Source organism: Rissa tridactyla, chromosome 5, assembly GCF_028500815.1.
Source record: "Rissa tridactyla isolate bRisTri1 chromosome 5, bRisTri1.patW.cur.20221130, whole genome shotgun sequence".
Lineage (NCBI taxonomy): Eukaryota > Metazoa > Chordata > Aves > Charadriiformes > Laridae > Rissa > Rissa tridactyla.
This window is the reverse complement of record NC_071470.1, coordinates 17,091,255-17,113,958: the sequence shown is the minus strand read 5'-3', so window position 1 is coordinate 17,113,958 and position 22,704 is coordinate 17,091,255. Positions and strand designations below refer to the sequence as shown.

Here is a 22,704-nt window from a genome sequence, read left to right as displayed (position 1 = left end):
AATTCAGAGTAGTGCATTTTTTTTCTCCTTCTTCTGTGCTTAGAAAGATTTGTACCATGTTTTAAGATGAACATAGTTAACTTGAAAAATATTTAAGACTAGTTTAGTGCATGGTATGCCAACTGTATTAGTTTTCAGTGCATAGACAAAAAATATTTGACTTTTGATAAATGCCTCCTCCCAGCTGTTTGTGGAGTAGCATATCCTCATTATCTGTGAAGAGAAAGGCTGTTCTTTAACTTTCTGGGTAGACGTAGAATCTCTTTCAAGAGATTGGCTATTCAGTGGTATATACTGTGTACTTAACAGCAGCTGTTAAAGCATCAAAACAAAATACAAGATGATTTGGGAAGAATGTGAGTTTACTTTGTATATGAGAAGTACTATGTGCAAGGCAGACTTCAGTGAAAGTACAAAACCAGTCACGTGAGTAGGGTTTGCTATGATCAGGAATACTTCTCTAAAAGATAAATATTTATATTATTCCAAAACATATTTCATTCTTTATCAGTTGTCTTGAGGCTCCATCTTTGCGAGAAATAAATGCGGGATGTACGACAATTATTTTTCTATACATAGCTGTAGGACTGCAGCGATATTAGGATAAATCTCAAGTTAAATTAACCGCTATAAAACTCTTCATTTGCATTTAAGAAGACAACCAACATTATTTAAGACAAAGTCCTTGCAGAGGAAAAAACAGATATCCCACCTACATTAGATAAATTCAGTTCCAGTTTCGTTAGTGCTTTAGAAGTAGCAGAACATACAGGGCAAAAGACAGACTCATTCAGTATCTCTCCATTAGGCTGAATGTTTTCAAGTAAACATACCAAATCCTACTTAACTAATTTTGTCAATTATTATACTAATTGTTAGTGTGAGTTTTACAAGCATTTTTCTATTTACAAGCATTACAAGCATTTTGCTGTTATACATCTTTATTACAAGTTCTCAAGGACTGGTCTGAAAGTAAAAAAAAAACATTGCTTCTGTTTACTATTAACACACTACTGATTATCCTCTCCATAGTCACTTGTTTATTCCAACTGGAAGGGTAGTGGGAATGCTTGTCATTTAGACATCAAAGGACACCTGCCACTCTCCTTTGACAGCTTTAATTCTGATTTATTAACCTGTGTTTTGATGTTAGACTTCAATGGAAAACAATTTTAAGACCATGCATTTGCTATTCCAAATTTTCTTTTCTAGAATATATTTGCTAAGAAAATAATTTAGAAAAGGTAGATTTCTCCTCTGTACCTAAATTAGGTAATTGAACTCTAATTCTTAGATAAGGCAGAGAAGAGTTCTGAAAAAACTGCAAGTCCTTGATTTATTTTATTTTTTTTTAGGGAAGAATTTTAAAGATTTAGGGAACTGAAACCACAAAACCCCATGGGGACAGAAGGAATACAAAAAACTGCCTGCTGTGAAGGCTGGAGATCACTTCCCTCCATGCCAAAGATTAGACAAAGAGCAAGCTGTAGCATGTGTTGTTCTGTACTTTTATCACACTATTACAACCATCTCTGGCTCTGTTTCATTCACCTGCTTGCCTCACTCTCTTCTTTAGCTTCAGAGCCCTGGGGAACAAAGGCCGTCCTCAGTGCTAGACCATAAAGAGCCTGGTGTTTGGAGTACCGAGACTGGGCTGGGTTTCATGCTGTCATGACACTGTTTTTCACAAGCACACACTGGCCCAGATCTCTAGAGAGTTTGGGTAGCTTCCATCTTTGGTGACTAAATTTAGTTTTCTGGGTTTATTTTTCTACTTTTTATCTTCCCTTTGATGAAGAAACAGAGTTGGAACAGAAAGGCATGGCGTTTTTTCCTGTAGGAAACCCAGTGTCCTTAGACATGGGTGTTCCAAAATCTCTGACAGTGAAGGAAACCTCATCATGTACCATTGCTGCATATTTTAGCAGCTCAGAATTTTGAAGCTGTTAAGAACTGCCTGCCTGATATTGTTACTAAGGAAAGAAATCAAGCCAAATCAGAAATTTTAAAGAGAACAAAACAGTTAGCAAAGAGGTTGCAGTGCACCAGTGACTTCAATATTTATTCCAGGTTTTCCAAGTATGGGTCAGAGTAATAGCTCTCCCAATGACTAGACTGGCAAAGCTACAGACATCTCTTTGTGCATATTTGTTTTTTTCTCTGTTGCACCTTAGTGGGATGGGGTTTATTTCATTTACAACACAAATTGAAGATTCTGTTCCAACAAACATAATTAATTTTAATTTATAGCAACATAATTAAAAACTGACTTTGGCACCGCAGGCTTGGGGCAAATTCCCGTTTCTTAAGAAAGTTCTATAAAATGTGCCACTTCATGGCACCCCACTTCAGCTGGGTACTATTTTACTTTTCAATTACTGTTTTTTTTTAATTCAGACACAGAACTGGAATTAAATCGAACTATTCAGAATTAACTAGCAGATATGGATTGATTTTAGAAAGTGTTTCTTTATGGCATTTTGTGCCTGCATTGTGATATCAGATGGTGAGAAAATGAAATTCAGTTCTTAAATTAGTGCAGTGCATAAGTTGGAAGCCCCAAGCTTTTCTTCAGATACAGAACAACAAAATCCAAATGAACACATATTCCTAAACACAAAGGTGGAAGCAGTTCTGAAAAAAATGGATAATTCATTTCCTGCAACATTGTCTTTGGGAATGTACAGTCTGCCTCTTACCTACTGCCTGAGCTCTATCAACACTTGATCCAATTAAGGGAGAGGGGAGTTGTTTCTTTTTTGGTTAAGTTGGGTTTTTTGTTTCATTGGTTTTTTGCTGTTTAAAATCAGTGCCTATTATATGTGATCATTTAAGAACTCATAGCCTTTACTGTAGGTAAATACATACCATGCTATTTTTGATCTACAGAATAATTTATCAATATTTATTTATGAGTTGTAAAGTACTATTTCTGTGGGAAAAATACTTTCTGTACAAATTTTATGCAGAAATCATACTGGTTGTCTCTGGAATCTATGTGGGGAGATTGAAATGCAGTATATTTATTAAATTGTGAACTACTTAAACTCTGCATTGCATAACAATACCAAAGACAAAATACATTCATTGCATCACTGGAAGCTTTACATTTTCTTGGGCTATGTTTCCTAGGAAATTCGTAAGAGATGGCAATACAGACAGGATGGTAGAGTGACGATAGAGGTTTATTATCATCCCACAGCTAGTACTGATCATGAGCAGGATAGGGGTATTTAAGAAACATACAGATTTGGCACTTCAGGGCATGCTCTAGTGGCAGAGATTGTAGGGATTTTTTTGTGTGTGTATGGTTGGACTCGATGATCTCAAAGGTCCTTTCCAACCATGAAGATTCTATGATTCTATGATTATGGACCTAGTATCAACACCTTTAACAACTAATAGAAAGATATAGGTGCCTCCAGTAATATCTGAGTCATCTTCTAGATGATCGTTTCTCCATTAACAGCAAGAAGACATTAGGGAGTTAGACTGCTAATTTAGGAACTCAAGTACAGTGCTTGATACCAGTTAAGGCCTTGAGCTATTTAGGGTGTCGTTAGTCTATAGTGATTATTTGCAGAATAAGTTTACTGCCCTTTTATCAGGGTTCCCTGAGTAATACTCCAGTACTAACCTGCAGTTGATTGCGCCTTAGTACAGCTGAGAGAACTGGCAAGCTTCTCTGTGCTTCTCTTCAAACACACCCTGCAAGTTATAACACGTGGGTGCTCTCTTCCATCTGTGCGGCACCACACAGTCTCTGCCTGAACTGCTGTTCTTGCATGACTACATCCTGAAAAGCTGTAAAATGAAAGGGAGACATGGAAATGAAATGTTAGTTTGTCGCCTGTAATGGTTTGCTCAATTAAATATGTTTGGGTTTGTACAAACCTAAGAGATTCTCCCCACCCATCATTCAAATCGTCTGGTCCAAAGAATAGTAAAAACATTTTCTACCTACTCTGGACAGACATTGTAACTTACATTATCCATCTCAAATTATTGACAGCTTGTTTTTAATTTCAGCATTAATGAACTATTAAAAATGACCTAGCATTATAAAATTTGGATTCCAGTAGGATTTTGAAAGACTATCAGCAATTCACAATATTTGGCATGTCCTTAAATCACCTTGAAATTGAAGATGAAATATAGTAAATTGAAGAGCGAAATGGTTTTTTACATCTCTGGATCTTTTTGTTCCTACAGTGCAATGCATGCTTTAATTATTCCATGAAGTACACTGCTACTCGATTCTCTTTGCTTAGTACAAATGGTTGATAATTAATTCTGAGCGCATTCCAGCTCAGAGAAAATTCCAAATTATATTACTCCAGCTCTGCTGAATCTCCTCAGCTCCCATTTCAGGTCTGGTGTTACATTAGGGTTTATTCCTAATGTAAAAACCAAATAGAGACAGGTTCTGGAACACCCAAGTTACATTTTGCTTTTGCTTTCCTGGGAAAATGGCCACATGTTTTAAGTTAGGGAGGCTAAAGTCAGTCCAATGTGTCTATAATAAAACAGCCAGTTCAGGGGGAATGCTAAGCACCCAGTGCTCTTTGGGAATTCAGCAGAAGCTACAAGTGCTTGGTACATTTCAGAATTTAATTTTCCTCAAGGAAGCAACTCTTTTTTTTTTAAGTTAATAAGGAGAAATAGCTGGAACCAGATGTGGCACAACAGCCCACCTCTGCCAATAAAGTATATTCCAAGAAACAAATATCAAACTATGAATTTTCTTCTCACCCCACATCTGATTCAAAACCCAGCCAAATAAGAACTCCGTCTAACATAAGTGAGTTCGGGGTCATATGGCATATCAGGAATGGCTTCATAGGACTTGTTGGCATTAACCTGAAGTGAAGTATATGTCTGTGGACACTAATCCTGTTTAGTGAATAGGAAAAATTTTTCTGTGAATGTCAGAGTTCTGTGTATTTTTTGAAAATCCGTCAAAATGAGAAAGTGATTGAATTTTAAAGACATAGTATGCAACTTTCCCCTCAGCAAGCTTCGATCTTCTTTCACAGCCTCCAGACAAACAGGCAAAGGGTGTGTATCCCTTTCCGTGTTGTTTATCTCTGAACAACACACATACACGCAGAGTGGAATCAAGCAAGGGGTGATATTATATGATTAAGCTATTGTAAGTCAGTTCCTTGATCTGCTGTAGGGCTGGGAATGTATTTTCCTGTGAATCACCTCTGATTCTCTAAATCTAAAATCTAGGGTCTAAAAAGGCTTACCCATTTTTTAAATATATGCCATTGAAAAAACCTACAAGACAAGGCAGCTTTTCCTTGGAACATTGAAACTGCACAGGGTTTGATGTAGTCTTAAAATAACTTGCATTTTCAGCCTCTGGTCAGAAGACTGTATGTATTTTCTGCTAAGTCACTGTATTTCTTTTTCTTGACATAAATAGAATTTTTGGTCCTGCCTTCCAGAAAGGTTAAGTATTATATTTAATACAAATGACCATATTAGTGAGAACAAGATTAGCATGAACTAAAGTTTCCATCATTCTATGTATAATGTGTAGAGGAAGAAAGAGGCTGCATGAGATTTATGAGATTTATTTTCTCTTGACCCTCAAGAGCTTTACCAGACCATCTTCTGAGGTAGTATTGTAATCAGCTAGACATAACGGTCTGTTCTACAAATGAAACTAGATCAGAAAGCCAACATTGGCTATTCTGCAGAAGTGGTGGTGGTGGGGAATCCTAAACCGTGCAATTCTATTTCTGTGTAAAGAAAGAGCACACTTTACAGTATTTAGCAGGTAGTTGATAGGTTCAAAGAGAACTCTTAATGCTATTGCTTGCACTTAGGGTATATACCTGCCCTTTTCTCAAATTCAGAGATTCACTTCAGGGATCCTTTGGTTCTCCAATAACAGACCCAGAAACAAACACTTACCCACAAAATAACTAGTTCACTTTTCAGTCTGATTATTGTTAAAGCCAGCTGGTAGTAGCTAGGTCTGTTTTTTTAAGATAATCAGAGTGTATAAATTTCACAGGATCCTTTTTTCTTCAATTAAAGATATTAATTTACAGAACTAAAATAAGAGACAGTATCAGTGTTCGTCATAGTAATGCTGGTATGCATCCATAAGGTATTGCCTCTTTTCTCTTAAAATATTTGCTCTCAGTGCAAGGTGCTTTTTTTGGAGTTCCTGTTCTGTTAGCATGCCACATAGCAGCTAATTATATGCTTCTTTCTTTAATAAGTGGAAAACTTCACACAGTAACGTTTTATTCCGTTCCACCTCGAAAACATGAAGCGGAGAATACTTGCTTAGAATGCTATGCAGACTGCAACTATTATAGGTAAACCATATGTTCTTTTCTTGTTAACTCATTTGCATAGTATAGAAATTACTTTAATGCTTAAATCTGTTTAAAAAGAATTTAGAATAGTAGAGCTACTTGTGGCTGGAAAAACAGCACATCCCTGGGCTGCATACTTTTGCGGAGCATGTACTCTGCCGCTTGGTCATGCCATTGCATGGCAGAGCAAGATAGTGTTTTTATTGAAAGAAGTGTTACGACCTGATGTTCTTTGCTACATTTCAGTCCTTTCCCATGAGGATTTGCTACAGTTTTTAAACATTTGGCAAATGATTTGATCTGTTACCTGCAGCCAGTATTTAGTTTTGTACACTTACCATTAATTACCTTGTAGTTAAAAATTAGTGTTAGAAAAGGCATGAAGATATCCCACTAGAAAGCTACTATAGGTAAGTTTTTATTTTAACATATTTCATTATTGAAGAAGTATGGTAAGATAAAGTTAAGAGGATTTATATAGGTGGTTTTTTTTCCCTCTATACTATAAATTGAAAACTAATATTGGGTAGTATTGAAGAACAATAGTTTTTGAAATGTGACATTTCTAAAGGCGGCTTTATGAAGAGAGGGATTTATATTTAATATAAATTATTAAATTATTAGGTTTAGCATTCTCATTGTAATATTTGGTGATGTGAATTAACAGTAAATACTGTTGATACTCTGTACTTGAAGTAATGCTCTTCATCAGCCGCAGTCTTTGTCAAGTGTGGAAGGGGTGTGGTTTATGAAGTCAAGGAAAGCTTTAATCTCTATTATCACAGTGCTTGCTTTAGTCTTTTTCCTTCAGTTCAGCTTTTTTGAAGATCCCTTACACATTTTTCTTTCTCTCCTTAACTGTTATTACAGTTTAGATTATTAGTTCCTTTCATCCTACTGTCCTTTCTAGCCTCCTAAAAATTTATAACATTTTAATAAACCAGAAAAAAATGGTTCTTCCCCTCTAAGCATGTGAAAAGTAGGGGGAACATGCAAATAATTTAAGAACATACAGAAGGGACTGATAGTTCCACATCAGTCTTAAGTTTACTGGGCCATCATACTGCTAGCATTGTTGGGGAAGGAAAATTATACTCTTTTTATATGTGTCTCTTCTTGTGGAATGAATTAGCTAATCATTTCTTTTCATCTTTGAAGGACTAGATAGATTGATAAAGTTTAGAGAGTACCAGCCACCAATTGTCCCAAATAACAAGCCCCGAAACCTACGCCAGCTGGCCTGGAGAAAAGAATGTTTCATTACAATTGGCACATAAGGATACAGAAATCAAATAAAAGTCATCAAAATCCAGGAACCGGTCAAAATAAATAATATAGGCCATTCCACGTATACTTGCAAAGCAGGTTTGATGTTACATTATGCTACTGTTTTGCATACTGTGATAAACACTGAAATTAAATTCTGAGTGCTTGTAGAGAGGTGGCATTATAATCTGACCAAACTAATGTCCCTTATACTAAAAATTGGCCTTTGGGCCTTCATTTATGTTATATCTCTGCAAAACAAGTATATTAAATGTGTTTTAGGTGCTTCACTACACACTACACGGCCATGGGTCATACCTGGCTCATGGGGACTGTATTATTCTATGCAAGTTGTGAAATCATTTTCTTGACATTTAATTACAAAATTAGGTTTTCATTTGTAGACTCGATGAATACTAATCTGTTCAGCTCTAATAAGAAGGGGAAGAAAACAGCAAACAGAAATTTGCAGCAAAATCTCATATCATGTTATAACTAGCTTCAGTTTTCCTAAAGTCAGGAGTGATGTTAAAAACTCTGTTATACCACCAGTGATCTCTGCCTCTGATAATGCTCACTAATTAATGCTTTCTAATACCTTCATAGTGGCTATATATGTTACTGAGAAACACAGCTTAATTATGTTACGGAAAAGCATAAATATATAGGTCTGTTTCCAATAAAGAGTGTGTGTATGTGCTTACAGTAGCATTTGGATAGTTTTTGCAGTCCTAAAAATCCCTCCTCAATTGCTGCAATTTTGGCGGCGACTACCGACACGATGCCTCTCTGTTAATCCCTTAGTGCCTAATTCATCTCTTCCTGCCACGCCCAGCATTACCTTAATCTAAACTCTTTGACTCATCATTTGTCACTTAAGTACCATCCCCAAATGGTATTTAACACATTAAAGAGCAACAGTAGGAGAAGCTTTTTTTAGGCAGACCTCACCTATGAGATGCAAGACAGGATTTCAAGCCCTTTCACAGTTCCTCCCTGCTTTGGTAAGCATTGTGATTATTCTACAAAGCAGGGGAGGTTACTCCACCATGCCCTCCTGTAAACAAGATTGATCTCCTTGCTGTTTCCAGGACAGGTACATTTCCCACTCCCTGTAGTGATTTCCACAGACAAGGCTATTGACTCCAGTCTGGGCTGAGTCCTAAAGTCTTTTATTAAATCTAGCCCTTGTACTTTGGTTTTTCTACCCAGCTCCACTGTTACAGAGTGTAGCAAGACCTGTCAGAGAGTTGACACGAATCAGGACTGCAGTAGGAGTTACCTGCATGGTCCTGAGCTTTATGTGAGAGGAAAAATGTACATACATGTCTATCAGGAAATCTCCACCCAATTTAAAAAAAAAAAAAGCAAAGTGAGAATGATATATTTGTTTGTTGGAGAATCAGAGTGAGCAAGCAGCTCAACTCTATAGCCAGAGGTAGGCAAAAATCTTCTCCAGTCCTTCCTTTATCCTACCTTTATGCACAGACCTCCTTCCCAATTTTATTCTTTTTGACTGGTTTTTCACCTGCACCCATGTTCAGGGAGATCGAAGACCCAGCAATGATGAACAGTGAAGGAAAAGGCAACAAAATCAACATGATCACGTAGAAGACAGGAGAAAGACTGTGGAGGAAGCAGACCATTGATACTTTCACAGGCAGGAGAAAGGAGAGTTCTGTTGAAACAAAATGTATCAGGGAAGTAGGTCATGAATTTCTTCTGAGGAAGCACCTTCACTCTGCATGACGGACTGTTAGCTCCTAGCCACTATGTCCCAAGAAATTACTCATCGTTGTTTCATACCTCCCTACCACTAGGGAAAAGCTTTGAGATTTAAAAGTATTGCACTGTGGATGAAGTTCAGAGTTGAGGGAATTGTTTCATTTACAGCTGGATTCAGCTGCTCTCTTTAATTCTCTGAAAGGTGGGTTAAGCATCAGGTAACTCTGCCATCATTTTCTTCTTACGCCTTATGTCAAGAACATTACTCACAGCAAAAGACTTCATCACTTGCACCTCATCCTTCCAGTCCCAGTCAGTTTTCTTACAAGGTAGTTTAACAGCCTTTTTATGTTTTTCATGGAGGTGAAACCAATACCCATCTCAAGCTTCTGAAACACCTATAGCCCCACAGTGTACCCCTGGAGTGCCTCCAGGGAAAAAAGGAAGAAAGAAATTAGGGCATGGCTCTGTGAAACAGTACACAGCAACATTTCTCAAGCCAAGGAACATAAATACATACCCAGGCAGGGTGGAAAAAAATAATCTATTTCTCAGCACAGAATTGTCTTTATTATGCCTTCAGTTTTCTACTCACTTCAATAATTTCAATTAAAAATCTGTACAGTCAGCTGAAGTTCTAAAACTAAATCTATTTACCCATAAGCTTCAACCAAAGGATTGAGGTATGGACACTATTATTATCACCTAGATATGGAGAAAAATCAAATTAAAATGTGTGCTACTGCTCTATGGTATAATTTTTCCCTTAAAAGCTAAACAGGACAAACAATGTAAAGCAACAGTCCCATCCCTGCTGATACCTAAATACACAGGATCCTTTGCATATCAACACTCAAAATAGAAATACTTGTTTTGCAAGCTATCATTAGCCCCATTTTATAGATAGGCAATCTGAGGCAGTGGCAAAAGCATCAGGAAGTTACCAGTTTCCATACTGGGGTGAAGCAAAAATGGAAAGAAGATTTAAGAGTTCTGCACCAGCTCTGATGTTTTGGCCGCTAAATTGCACTGCCTTACAACTGTTGGCAGTAGAAGAAATATACTGTTCTGAAGGCACTTTGATCTGTACATCCTAGAAATCACAGGCTACAACTTTTTTGGCCTTTTTTCATATTTTTGATTTCATATTAAAGTATTTTTGGGAGATTAAATTCCAATGCAACAAAACTTTTGTCCTTTGATCACTAGCATGAATAGGCAAGAAAAGCAGTCAAATGTATTTAATTGAAGAATATTCTCTCTGAGCATATATCAGGTGGCCCTCACACTGTACCACATTGCAGCTAGAAGGGAAAAATTGGAGTAGAAGCAGCTATTTTCAAGACATCTCTTGGGCACCAGCTACTCTGGAACTCCAGCTTTCTAAAACTTGGTTTAGATGAAGTGCCTTATTGCAGCTTTCTCCATCTTGGTTTCAGTTGTTCAGTTCGGTTTTAATGGCTTGGAGTTTACCCTAGCAATATATACTCCATTGAGATTTTCAGTTAATTCATATATTTGTTTTTCTTCTTACTGAAATCATTAGGGCATTGCCAATAAATTTAAGTAAATATACTTTCCTAGTTTCAGTTCAGATGATTCACAGTTGCTTAGCCATTAGCATTTTTGCTTTGAGTTTGAGAAAAATTGGCTATTGTTGCCTTAAGGAATAAAAAAATAATATAGGACATTATTTTCTGTTTGTTTCTGGTAGTAAATTCTCAGTTTCCATTCAAATCATATTTATTTCTCAGAAGCAAGATTCCAGCTACCCCTGTTATTTTGTTGGGGATTTTTTTTCCCCAAAATGTCTCTGGCTGTGCCTAAACATCTTATATCACATAAGTAATTTCTATAGGGTACCGTTACAACAGAGTTACAATCTACTGGCAACAAACCAAAAAGACCTGTAGTTGTACTAAAATTCTTTGAATGGGATGTTAAATGAAAGGTCCTTAAAAATTGGTACCCTGACCATTTGTTCCAGATTGGGAAGACGTGATTTACGTGTATATTTGGTTATGTCAGTTAAGCCCACATTTCTGCAGACCAGGTGTTACAAATTCTGCGTGCCTTCCCTGACTTGAACATGCCAAACCTAGGCAGGTTTGCACATGTAAATGGGTTGCGTTAGCACATCCGAATTCAGTATGAAAGACAGGACAGAAAGCGTAGCCAGTATACATATAAAATGTAAGGTTTGAAAACAATGGAGCATTTCTTGTAGTTATGCTGAAGTGATTCTGTCTTCAATTCGAACATACAGATAATCAATTGAAAGAAATTGATGGATATTAGCATCCGATTATAATAAACGTGCTTTTTGACAAAACTCTTATAAGAAATTTGAGTTCTTTTAAAACTGAAGTTAAATAGATATGTCAATCTTTCACTTGTATTTTTCTTTATGAGTCTTTTTTGTCTATAGCAGTCTGTTCTATTATGGAGTAATGTACTTTTTATCAGCTAATAGATATATTAACATCACAGCAAGCAATAGCACAAAAACCACATTTCTCTGAGTAAAATGGCTATTTGACTGAAACGTATTGCATTAAAGAGGAAAAAAAGCTTTTCTTTCATAAGAAATATTTAACTGCAAGAGGAAGGAAGCCTAGAAGCACAGGCTGAGGGAGCAGAGGGTTAGATCTCTAACCCCAGGATTCACAGGAGGCAGTGAAGAGCAAGCGACAACAGGGGAGACGGGGATCCAGAGGACTGCCTTTGCAGCCCTGGAATAGGGCATTCATGCAAACTGGAAAGATAAAGTTCATGTTCCTGCTACAATTACTATTCAGTTACTTATACAAAAGCTATGTGGCTTCATATACAGAGATGAGCTGCACTAGCAGCAGCTTTGGCACGCTACTGTTACCCCATCACTGATGCCCAGAAGCCTGATGAGTAGGGTATATACCCGGTTACCACAGACTTGTCCTCCTTGTTCAGAAGAGATTTTGAAACAGGCTTCTTGCTCCATGGGTCAGCTTCCTCATTAGCTGCCTCGCGTTAGATTATGACCCACTAGCTACAGCCTGCTCCTCACCAGCTTTCTGCCGAAGGCCTCCTGGTGCGATGTGGCACGAGTTTCTACCAGACTGCAATCCACAGTTCCCTTGAGGATGGTAGGACACCTCCAGGACATCAGGGGGAGCAGCATTTCCCAACCCTTGACAACAGATGAACAACATAACATCCCAAGGGATTTTAACAGCACTTAAGTCCCTACAAGTCAAGCACCTGCTGAAGAACGACTTGGTGTATCTCAGTGACACCTGAATGCTGATGCTGGGTGCCTGCAGGAAATTTTCATCTCAGAGTATGAAGCATTCATTGCATCTTCAATAATGTGAGATACACTCTTTCTCCTAAAGGAGCTGTTCTACTTTGAATAAGTCATCTCAGTTTAAGCTTACATTAATTTAGCAGGCTGAAAAGTCAGTCACTCGAGACCTAATTGATGACTGGGCAAGGTTTTCCTCCTTTAGTAGTGAGCAGTTTCTGTAAGGACAGGGCTGAGAATTAGGAACAACTTCCACTACCCAGTTATAGCTAACCACTGCATACCTGTCACGGCTCCAAATCTCTGCCCACTCTTAATTCCCTGCACCTACTTCCCACATCAAATGGGGACAAGAATACTCCCTAATCCCTCATGGGTCTTGCAAAACCAAATTGTTTAAGAAGTGCCTAGATCTGGACACACAGAGGTGTATTTTATGTTAAAAAATTAATTGTGGTTAGATTAAATTCCTTCAAAGATGATTTCTTGAATCCTTATTCTTCAAAAAGTTGGCAATCCAAGACTGCTGTGAGAAGAGGCAGAGAGGACACATGTATGCGCTTCAGTGTCACATGTGGAACTTCACAAAGACCAAGACGTAGAAGTGGAATGGCTGATCCCATGAAGCTCAGCAAAAGATCATTGAATTGGATCAGATCATTCACCAGCTCCAAAACTGTATTTTCAATGAAACTGAAGCTTTCTGTGTTGCATAACAGCAAAAAAAATTGTTGCTCTTAAGCTGACAATTATCTGAAATCGCTTCACAAAACATTACAAATCTGACTTTTCACATTACTTGGTTTGCAGATGTCCACATATAATTTAAAAAAAAAGAAAAAAACCAAACACCCAAACAGATTAATGAAACCAATCGGTAATGAATATAACTTGCTGTTATTTGACAGCTTGTTTTTATTAAAATTACCACTAAATATCTTAGATGGTATTAAATATATCTAACATTTCAATTTGTTCTGTATCAATAAAAGGCATGGTATTAGGGTTCATGAACATCTTAGTGATGACGTCTGAATTAATTACACGAGGTGCACTATGAAACCCATCATATCAAGATCAAATCCAAATCTGGTTAGTTTCCTCCTTTTGGTCATTGTCCTGACTGTGCCTATAATTTGAATATCTTTCCACACCAAGAAGATCACAGGGAAAAATATTTCCCATCTGGATCTAAATGGTATTTTTTTAATCTTCATTTAATAGTAACTTCAGCCTCAGGCTCAAAAAAGCTAACGAGACAACTGCTGAGCTTGCTCTGTGTTAATTCTATAAAGTTTTGTTAGATACAAATGGTTGCTGAGGGGTTTATACATCTTTGCCAGCCTGGTAGCTTTAAACAGTTCAATCACCTTCAATCTAATGAATCTTTAATTTGTTTTTTTACTATTAAAGGAAAATGACTCATTAGGTGGGAGATTTTGATTCACAAGTCTGCATATAAAACTGTCTCTTGGTACTGAACATAGTGTAAACATTACTGTTCCCTTTAAAAATAATTTCTTACAATAATCATCAAAATGCTGCAATGTTGTTACCACAAATTGAAGTTTTAGGTTATTACTGTAGAGTACTCTGATATTTTTGATAAAGGTCTGAAATAACAGTATTCTTATTTGCAGACTCAGTATGAAACAACATGAAGATTGTGAAAAATTCTATTTTCTTTCAATTCTGTTGCTTCATTTTTCTTCATTTTTCTATGAAGAAATTTGCATTTGCTTGAATGTGTAGGGACTATGGAGAGGGGGGCAGATATTTCCAGAGGCTGCTGCAAGGCTCTGGCATGGATGCAGTGCAGACACTGAAGCCCCCAAAGGAAAAGTGCAATTCAGAGTTTCTCATTTAGGCCTCTAAAGGCTTGAGTGCTTTTGTTGTACCCTGATAGACTACACAAACACAGTCAGATATAAAGATAATGACCCCAAAAAGAGTGGAGGGGAGGTGGGTATTCCCTGGTACCAGCTAGATGGAGATATTTCCAAGCCTCGCCTGTGTCTAAACATGGGAAGATTAAGTTTTCACAGCCTGTGCATGCAAATAAACCCATCCTAAGGCTGTCATTTAGCCTTACAAACAAGTAGTTTATTAAGATTAATATTTCAACAAATGCAGATAGTCTGTTTAGAGTCTTTTTTTTTTTTTTTTTGCTAGTGACCACTGTTAATGGAAAACATGCAGTGCATCTGGAGGAAGGTGTGTTTAGGTGAAGAACTGTTGCCCACGAGCCTGGTGTGTTTATGTGATGCAACCCAGCACCCCAGTCTCTCAGGAGAAAATGCTGCATGTACTCAGCAAGTCTCCTGCTTCCAGCAGTGGGGTGTGATATCGCAGTCCTTTAGAAAAACAGTGTCAGTTACTTTTGTCCTCTCCAAAAAAATGAAAAGAAGTTGTGTTTCAATACCTCAGTTAAATGGCCAATGAAATTGGGCTGTAGATTGAGGCTAGTCTGGAGTTATTGGGAAGCACAGGAATCACTCCAAGAGATTTCTACTATATAAATTTTTTTACCAGAATATTTTTCAAATGGCTACAGAGTCAGGTACTAATACTAGAACCTCAGCTAACTTCTGTTGGGGCACCAAGAGGAAGACAGCTGCAGTGCAGTGCCTGGGATTGCTCTGCTCTAAATGATAGACCAGCTCAGCACAGTATTCACGATTTGCTAATTCTACTCGTGTAATCAATTCCGTTCTTCATTCCAGTGCTGTTCTTTTTATTCCCTAACCTGTTTCTATTTCTATTTCTCTTTGTTTACTTATCAATTCTACTGCATTAGAACATCAAAGACACTAATCATTTAATTGCCTTTCTAAATGCACACATTCGCCAAGTAGGTGCCGCAGGTGTCCTCAGAATCTCTGTTTAGCTGCTCCTTAACTTTGCTTTAATTGCAGAAATGCCTAAGTTATGGCTAAAACATGGAGTTCTTGCTCACACCAGCCACACGAAGCAGTATTCCTGAGTTAAACACAGCCAAATTTCAGAGGTGTGCTCTGGCCTGGCCAACTTATGCAGCTAGTACGAAAGACTTCCACCACAATCATTTTCTGGTGTGCAGTTACAGAAGGCTGGTTGGCACCGTGCTGCCTGCTGTTCCCTCAGCAGTTCCCAGGGAACAAATATGCAGTAGACGGGTGCTGGCATGGCCTCTGCAGCTTCCTTTTTTGCCATGGTCCACTTTTTAAGTTCTAAAACTAAACTGTTTAGCACATTTAGATCCTTACAAGATATTTAACTGATGTGTTCCTTTCTTGGTACAGCTGTTAGCTTTGGGCAGTCCTAAACACTAGATGTCAACGATAACAAGCTAGACCCAGTTTGCACCTTGCATTGCAACATATATTCACTCAGACTTCTCTTTCCTCCACACTTCCTCATTCCTTTTCTTCCTAGCACTATGCATGTATCCTCTTTTAAGATTAACCTTAAAACTCTTGCATAAACCACAACCAAACCAGAAGAGGAGAAATACCTCAAAGCAAAGGCTTATTTTGTTGTTTGTTAAACTCACTGCCATTATTCTAAATGGAAGGCACTCTTTTGTCTGTGTGATTCCTCTTCTATGTGTCTCTGTTCTTCCCTCAACTAATACTGGACTTCTATCAAAATATTAGCAATGCCATCTATAGCACCAAGGTACACCATGATAAATGTATGTATGTCCTCTACTGCTTAACATTTGATTTTATAAAATGCGACGGCTTTCCAGTAGTATTTGTATAGGCCTGTGTCTTATTTAAAAGCTTGTGACGCAGTCATCCACAGTGGTTCTATTATTCTGATCACGTCAAAGTTCCTTTTTATTGTGTTTTGCTCTAGTAGCCAGAAGGATGATCCCTAATACAGGTTTATTTACATAATGTCTGTTGCAATGACAGATAAAATACAAGAAAAAAAAATCCATCTTTTCATTTTAAAGTACTGCCTTTTGTAATTTACCTATAGTACAGTGAAGAGAGAACAGCACAAACTGTACCAGAGAAGCAGAAGAGTACACAGAATAATCCCAAAACAAATTTAGTTGATAAAATGCAGTACATTAAAACCAGACATTTTAATGTTGACATTTTAGTATTGTTAATGAAGGGCCCAGCTATTGATCTTTGCTTGGGCTTCTATTGAATCCACTGGACTTAAATTCAGAAAAAGTGTAGCCTAATGAATTTCAAGTAATAATTGCTATAGAAGGTAATTGCAAAATTTGCATAGCAAAGTTCCTCTGAGAGAAATTTATGAGATTTCTACATCAATCTGAATGTGCAAAGGCTTGCAATTCAGCATGATATGAGTTATTAACCTCACTTGAATAAAGAAGGAAAAAAAAGATTACATTTTGTTTAACCTCTGCACCTTCAGAATGACAAAATTATAGGGCTCTATGAATAGCTCAGAGCAGTAAAAACTCAAAAATTTTTCCTGGTCATCTCATTATGTGAAGCAACGTAGCTCTATCTATGAGGGGACATAGTAGTTAGAATGACCACATAGAAAAAATAAATTCATATTATAAAAACAGTGGATCATTTCATTAAATTGATTATTATTTAATTCTAGTTACTGAACACGTTTGTTCCTTTCTCCTGATTCCTTGATGTGCACCCTCAATGAAGATATTGTAGGATATGAATGGGCAGCCAGGCAAACCCATCTTTTCCCTAATGCCTCTCTATCAGAGCAGCTTCTTGATGGATTTGGGTGCTGGGACTTGTCAGAGACCAAAACCCGGACTATATGAACTATCACAGGTCCTACATTCCTTCATTTCTCCTGAGCAGTGGACAGACATTGACTTGTTCATGTCCATCAGCTCTTTGTCACTACTCTGTTGGAGGATGCCAACTGCTCGCCATCGGAGCCAGCAGTGTAGTTTATGTGAGCTCTTCCTCATCTTCTTCAGGCAAAAATCAGCCAGGTTCATTTATGCAACGTGAACTGTGGTCTGAGCTAACCGAGGTGGTTTTGCCTCAAAGAGGATAGGGAGCGTTCACATGCACTGCTCTGCCGCCTCTGCTCTGGGGCTACAGCATCTAGCATGATGAGCCACTTGAGCACCTTCTGCCAACACAAGTGGATTCAGAAAAGGGGTCTGCAGCTTCACGTTTTTATAATCAGTGAAGCAGGGTTCATCATCATCAGTTATTGATTTTCAGGGTTTAGTTACAGCTGGAAAAGTTTAAAACAGCTTCTCATTATGATAAGTGCTTTAAAAATAATGAATATTTAGATTTTTATTATTTACAAACAAGGTCATTTACATTTTTGGGGTAACTGTATTTGCATTAGCATTACTTTACTAAGAGATCTTTCTGATTCAAATCAAGATGCTGATACTGTTGGTTCCTCTCCACATTAAGTACTCCTTCTCATTAACTCAAAATCTTCACTGAATACATTTAAATGAGGAAAGATATAAAAACTCTTACTTTAAAGGAAGTGAGAGTTCTCACTGGCTTCTATGGACCAAGATTTGAATGCAGAACTAAGCTGACGATCGCAAATTTGAAAAATTTGGTCAAAAGAATGCAAGAGTGTCCTGCAACTCTATCTTCTATAACGTTTTCCCCAATACTTTTTTTATAAAATATTTATGGACAGCAACCTATGGAAATAAATTTAAAAAAATTATTCAGAGTATCACAACCAATATTTTAATCCTCAGTTTTGAAGGTGAAAAATATCCTGTGCCACAGTTTAAGAACTGATTTCCACAAATCTTTGCCTGTATACCAAATATGTACATTTAAGGACTAAAATTTCTATTTCTATTCAGTATTTGATCAAAACTGTCTTCCCTTGCCCCTCTGTTCATTCAGCAGACAGATACCAAGGCAAAGACATCGAACATTTTTGCAACAAGGGAATATGAGACATCAAAGCAGCTTGTGGTTCTGCAACATTGATCCTTGGTATTGCTGGTATAAGCCACATTTTTAATAACATCAATATAAGCTGTACATAATATCATGTGAATTTTCATCAACAAGCAAATAAAATCATCTCTTCCATTACTGTGGAAACTAAGAATAAAGCCAAGAGCTAAAGAATCCAGAGACGCATTCTTAGCCTGAGTCCAGAGAAAAGGATTTCCACATTCACTTTTGCATGTGAGATTAATGCCAACCTGTGGCTGATGGGAATCAATAATATTCGAGTCAATACTGTGCTAAGAAAGTATGTTGGACATTTTTAAATTTCTTCTTTTGAATGCCTTTTTATTTTTATTACCAGTTAATAAAGAAAGACTATGCACCTACTTGAAATTTTACCAAGCCATCATAGTAGGATGCAGCTCAGCCCTCAACCATAATTCATCTTACACCGTATCTGTTTCCCTTCCTAGTAATTTCAAAGTCCTTAAACTTTTACCACACTGATTTTTATGAAATTCATATCCTGAGGAGGGTTTTTGCCTAACCAAAAAGCAAAATTTAATCCCTACTTTCCTGCAAATACTCAGGGCCTATTAGGAGAGAAGTACGGGAACATCCGAATACCAGGAGAAGTTGAGTCAGCAGAATTTGAAATGATCCTGGATGCTGCTGTGGAGGCCAAGCTAGAGACACGGATTTTAGAAGAGTGGTACTGCAGGGATGAGAATGCGGTGCCACCAGCGTATTACCTCAGACCAAAATCTGAAATGCTGAAGAACTACCAGAATACCGTAAGTCATAGTCACCTCCTTACCAAATTCTTCTCTAGCAGTTACAGTGGCGGGCAGTCCCCCAGGCCAGAAACTTGCTGCTGTCTCTGAATTAACTTCTACAGCCCTGTCCACACCTGAGCAACCTGTGCTGTGATGCTCCTTTCCCATAGGTGGTGAAGGGAGCAGCTGTGAAACGCCAAGGGACACGATGGGTCATGACTCCTGTGTTGATGCACTCTCTAATAACAGCTAGAGCAAGTGGATTGTAGCCATCCATGACCTGTTGAGGCTAGTGGGACAGTGATACAGATTTCTCTTCCCTTCCCTGATGCTGGAATAGGGAGAGCCCAGGCTTTCCTGCCCTGGTATTGTGCTTTTGCTAGATTGCAGTGAACAGGACTTGCAGAGAAAATACACATTTTTCTTTCTATCCCCACACAAGAAAGGTTTTTAAGTCAAACAAGTGCTGTGCTGTCCTGAGTCAGATCTCATACTTTGAACTTATGAACTGTATTGTAACTGAAGATTTTTGAACACTTTTAATTATAAAGTGTTTTAATTATAATTATTAATTATATTTGTTTTTAATTGATGTCAATAAAAACTGCATGTTACCTAGGGCTCAGTTCTACCCTTCTATACATCCTATATACCCAAGGACAGATTTCAGTGTACGAAAAATTAAGTCCTTAACAGCGTATTCCCTTCGTTTTGAGTGCATACGGTATTATACAAGAAAATTAAGTTAAACCATTATGCTGCATTCACTTACCGTGTAGCAGAATGTTTTCTCTGTTGCATGAAAAAACATTGAAAACGTGAAAAGCATAGACACAGAAAGAGTTTTAATGACCTGAAGACAGTATAATGTGCCTAATTCTGTAGTATTGATCACAAAGGAGAAAGCAAGATTTGTAACTTTGCATTGTTTTGCTAATGCCCAGAGTATCCCTTTGAATAAAGCTTGGCTTTTTTGTTATTAAAGCTTTGTACCTTTCCTCAAGCTACTGATACACAGGAGTAAGTAAAAAGATGTTCATAACTTAAAGCTAACATAAAGTTACATCTCATAAACTTAGAGAAAGTAATAAAAGATACACAGCTCTGAATGTGTCAAGAAAGAGTTGCTAGGGAGCTCGTCCTGGAGGCCGTTCTTTTGCACCCTCCAGGAAAACTGGAGACCCCTTAAACCCTTCACCTGCAGTAAGTAATGCAGCAGCAACTACTGGCTACCTGAGAGAAACCTCCATCGTGGCATCTGTGAGACACCATCTGAAAGGATTAGTGAATTTATATTAGAGTCCCTCTCTGATGACAGTAAGATTACCGTTACTATAGCAATGAATGAATGAAAGTAACGTCAGATATAATCTTGTATTTTTCAAATATGGTAGCTAATATGAGGTGCTTAATTACAGGTACCAGGAACCTCATTTTCAGTTTTGAGATCCAACTTTAAATAATAATAATAATTATTATTATTATTATTACTTCTTATTAAAGGAGCGATAATTTCAGCAGTATTACTGCTGCTTTATTATCATTATTTCAGGCTTGGTTCTCAAAACCCTCTTTCTTTAAAGGTGTTATTGGTCTTATCCTTGAAAAATATTGCATTAAGCTGCCTACAAAAGGAATTCAGAAAATACTCAAAGTAGATAACTTTTATATAATTCTAAAATTGAATACATTATGACAGTATAAAAAGTTTAACTCTTATTTATTTATTTTTAGTGTATGTGTTTCTCTGTTACCATGTTATTTATGAACTTGAATATTAGACTTTTACTTTCTGAAGTTGTAGATGTGTGTATTACAGCTACTGTCTAACTATGGATATTTTTAAAAGATGGAATCTTCTTCAAACTCTATGAATGAGAACAAATGGCAAGATATATCAGAAGAGATTAAGAAGATTTTTAAGACTGCTGTGAAATTGCTGTATGAGAAAGGGAAAATGAAACACAGCCAAGCAAAAAGATACCTTTCCTCTGGTAAAGTTCAGTCTAACTATTTCTATATATTCATTTATTATCTTTTCTACCCACTTTCCACAAAAATGAAAACTTATTTCTCTCGGCATTTCACGTATAATTGAAGAAAAAAAATAATGTTCATTGTGCTTGCTTGAAACCAAAACCCATACGAAAGCACCCAGCGATTTTTCTATGCTTTTTCTGTTTTTTACAGAAAACAGATGCAATCATTTAAGAGTCTGCCTGTTGGGGGTGGGGGATGTTCTTGAACTGTTTATAAAGAAAAGATAACAGAAACTCTGTGTTCTCTTTTCATCCTCAGCTATTGAAGATGAACTTGATTTTGCCTTGGGTAAACAAACACCAGCTTTCCTAAAGAAGTGTGTTTGCTACATTCGGAAAATTGCCAACATTGAGCGTTTTGTTAAAATTCCAGAGATGGGAAAATACATGGATGTGGTACATACAGCTGGGAAGTTTCTACGAGATCCCGAAGCCCTTGAGAAACTGATCAAGCTCAGGGATGAATTCATTCCTACCATCGTCGCATCATCCAATCTGAGAGTGTACACATCCGTCACTCACTGTGACATGAAACTGGGCTACTCCCAAGAAGTGGAGAACCATTACATCGAAGGGCTTGGTAAACAGTTCTATGAAGACATGATTGATATAATCCAAGCAACAGTCCAGCAGAATTTTGACACCGAGACAGACTTGCTGTACGATGAAGTTCTTCAACATTCATCCCTATGTAAAACATACTCCACTTTTTATGAATATAGATGTGAGGCATTAAACATAATTCACAAATACATTCTACCTAGTAAAATAGGACACATTAACCCTCTTATCATATACGGAGGACCATGCACAGGGAAGACTCTTTTATTAGCCGAAGTGGCAAAGAAGGTAAATAAATACTTTACATAATACCGTGATGTTAGGAGCATTAGTGTGTAAGGGCCTCATAGTTTTCTTTCTTCCTTTTGTCAACAGATCTGATACCAGCCCTCAATATATAAAATAAAGATAATAAAAAGTATATTCTACATATTACTGTACACATATTCATAAAAAGACTTACCGTTCAGTAATAACATGTCTCTGTCATGTGCTTAGCCAAAACAGAAGTACTTTAACAGACATCTTAAAAACCTAATAGGAATCAATATATTTTTGAATTAACAACATGTATTTTAGAAGGGTCTCTTTCCCTCTTGTTCCACTGAGCTCCTATGAATCTAGAACCATCTAAACGTCGTATGCTGGTTTTAGTCTTACTCACAAATATAACGTGTCTTTCCAAGTCATGCCATCTTATGTTCTTATCAGAAATTACTCCAGAATTAGGCTGCTACACTTGCTACAAATCTATCTGTAATAACCTGCAAAAATGCCCGTACTTTTTTATCTGACATACGCTGTTTAAGTCATTGAGCTGAGTACAAG

At 37.3% G+C, this 22,704-nt stretch overlaps 1 protein-coding gene across 1 annotated transcript in view; it reads left to right on the top strand.

Annotated features, from left to right (window-relative positions):
• Positions 1-22,704, top strand: part of NWD2 (NACHT and WD repeat domain containing 2) — a 56,213-nt gene that overhangs the window by 28,181 nt on the left and 5,328 nt on the right. The window contains exons 4-6 of the mRNA XM_054203593.1: positions 19,091-19,294; positions 21,126-21,270; positions 21,575-22,164. Coding sequence (XP_054059568.1) covers positions 19,091-19,294; positions 21,126-21,270; positions 21,575-22,164 — 939 coding nt within the window. The remainder of the gene's footprint in view (positions 1-19,090; positions 19,295-21,125; positions 21,271-21,574; positions 22,165-22,704) is intronic.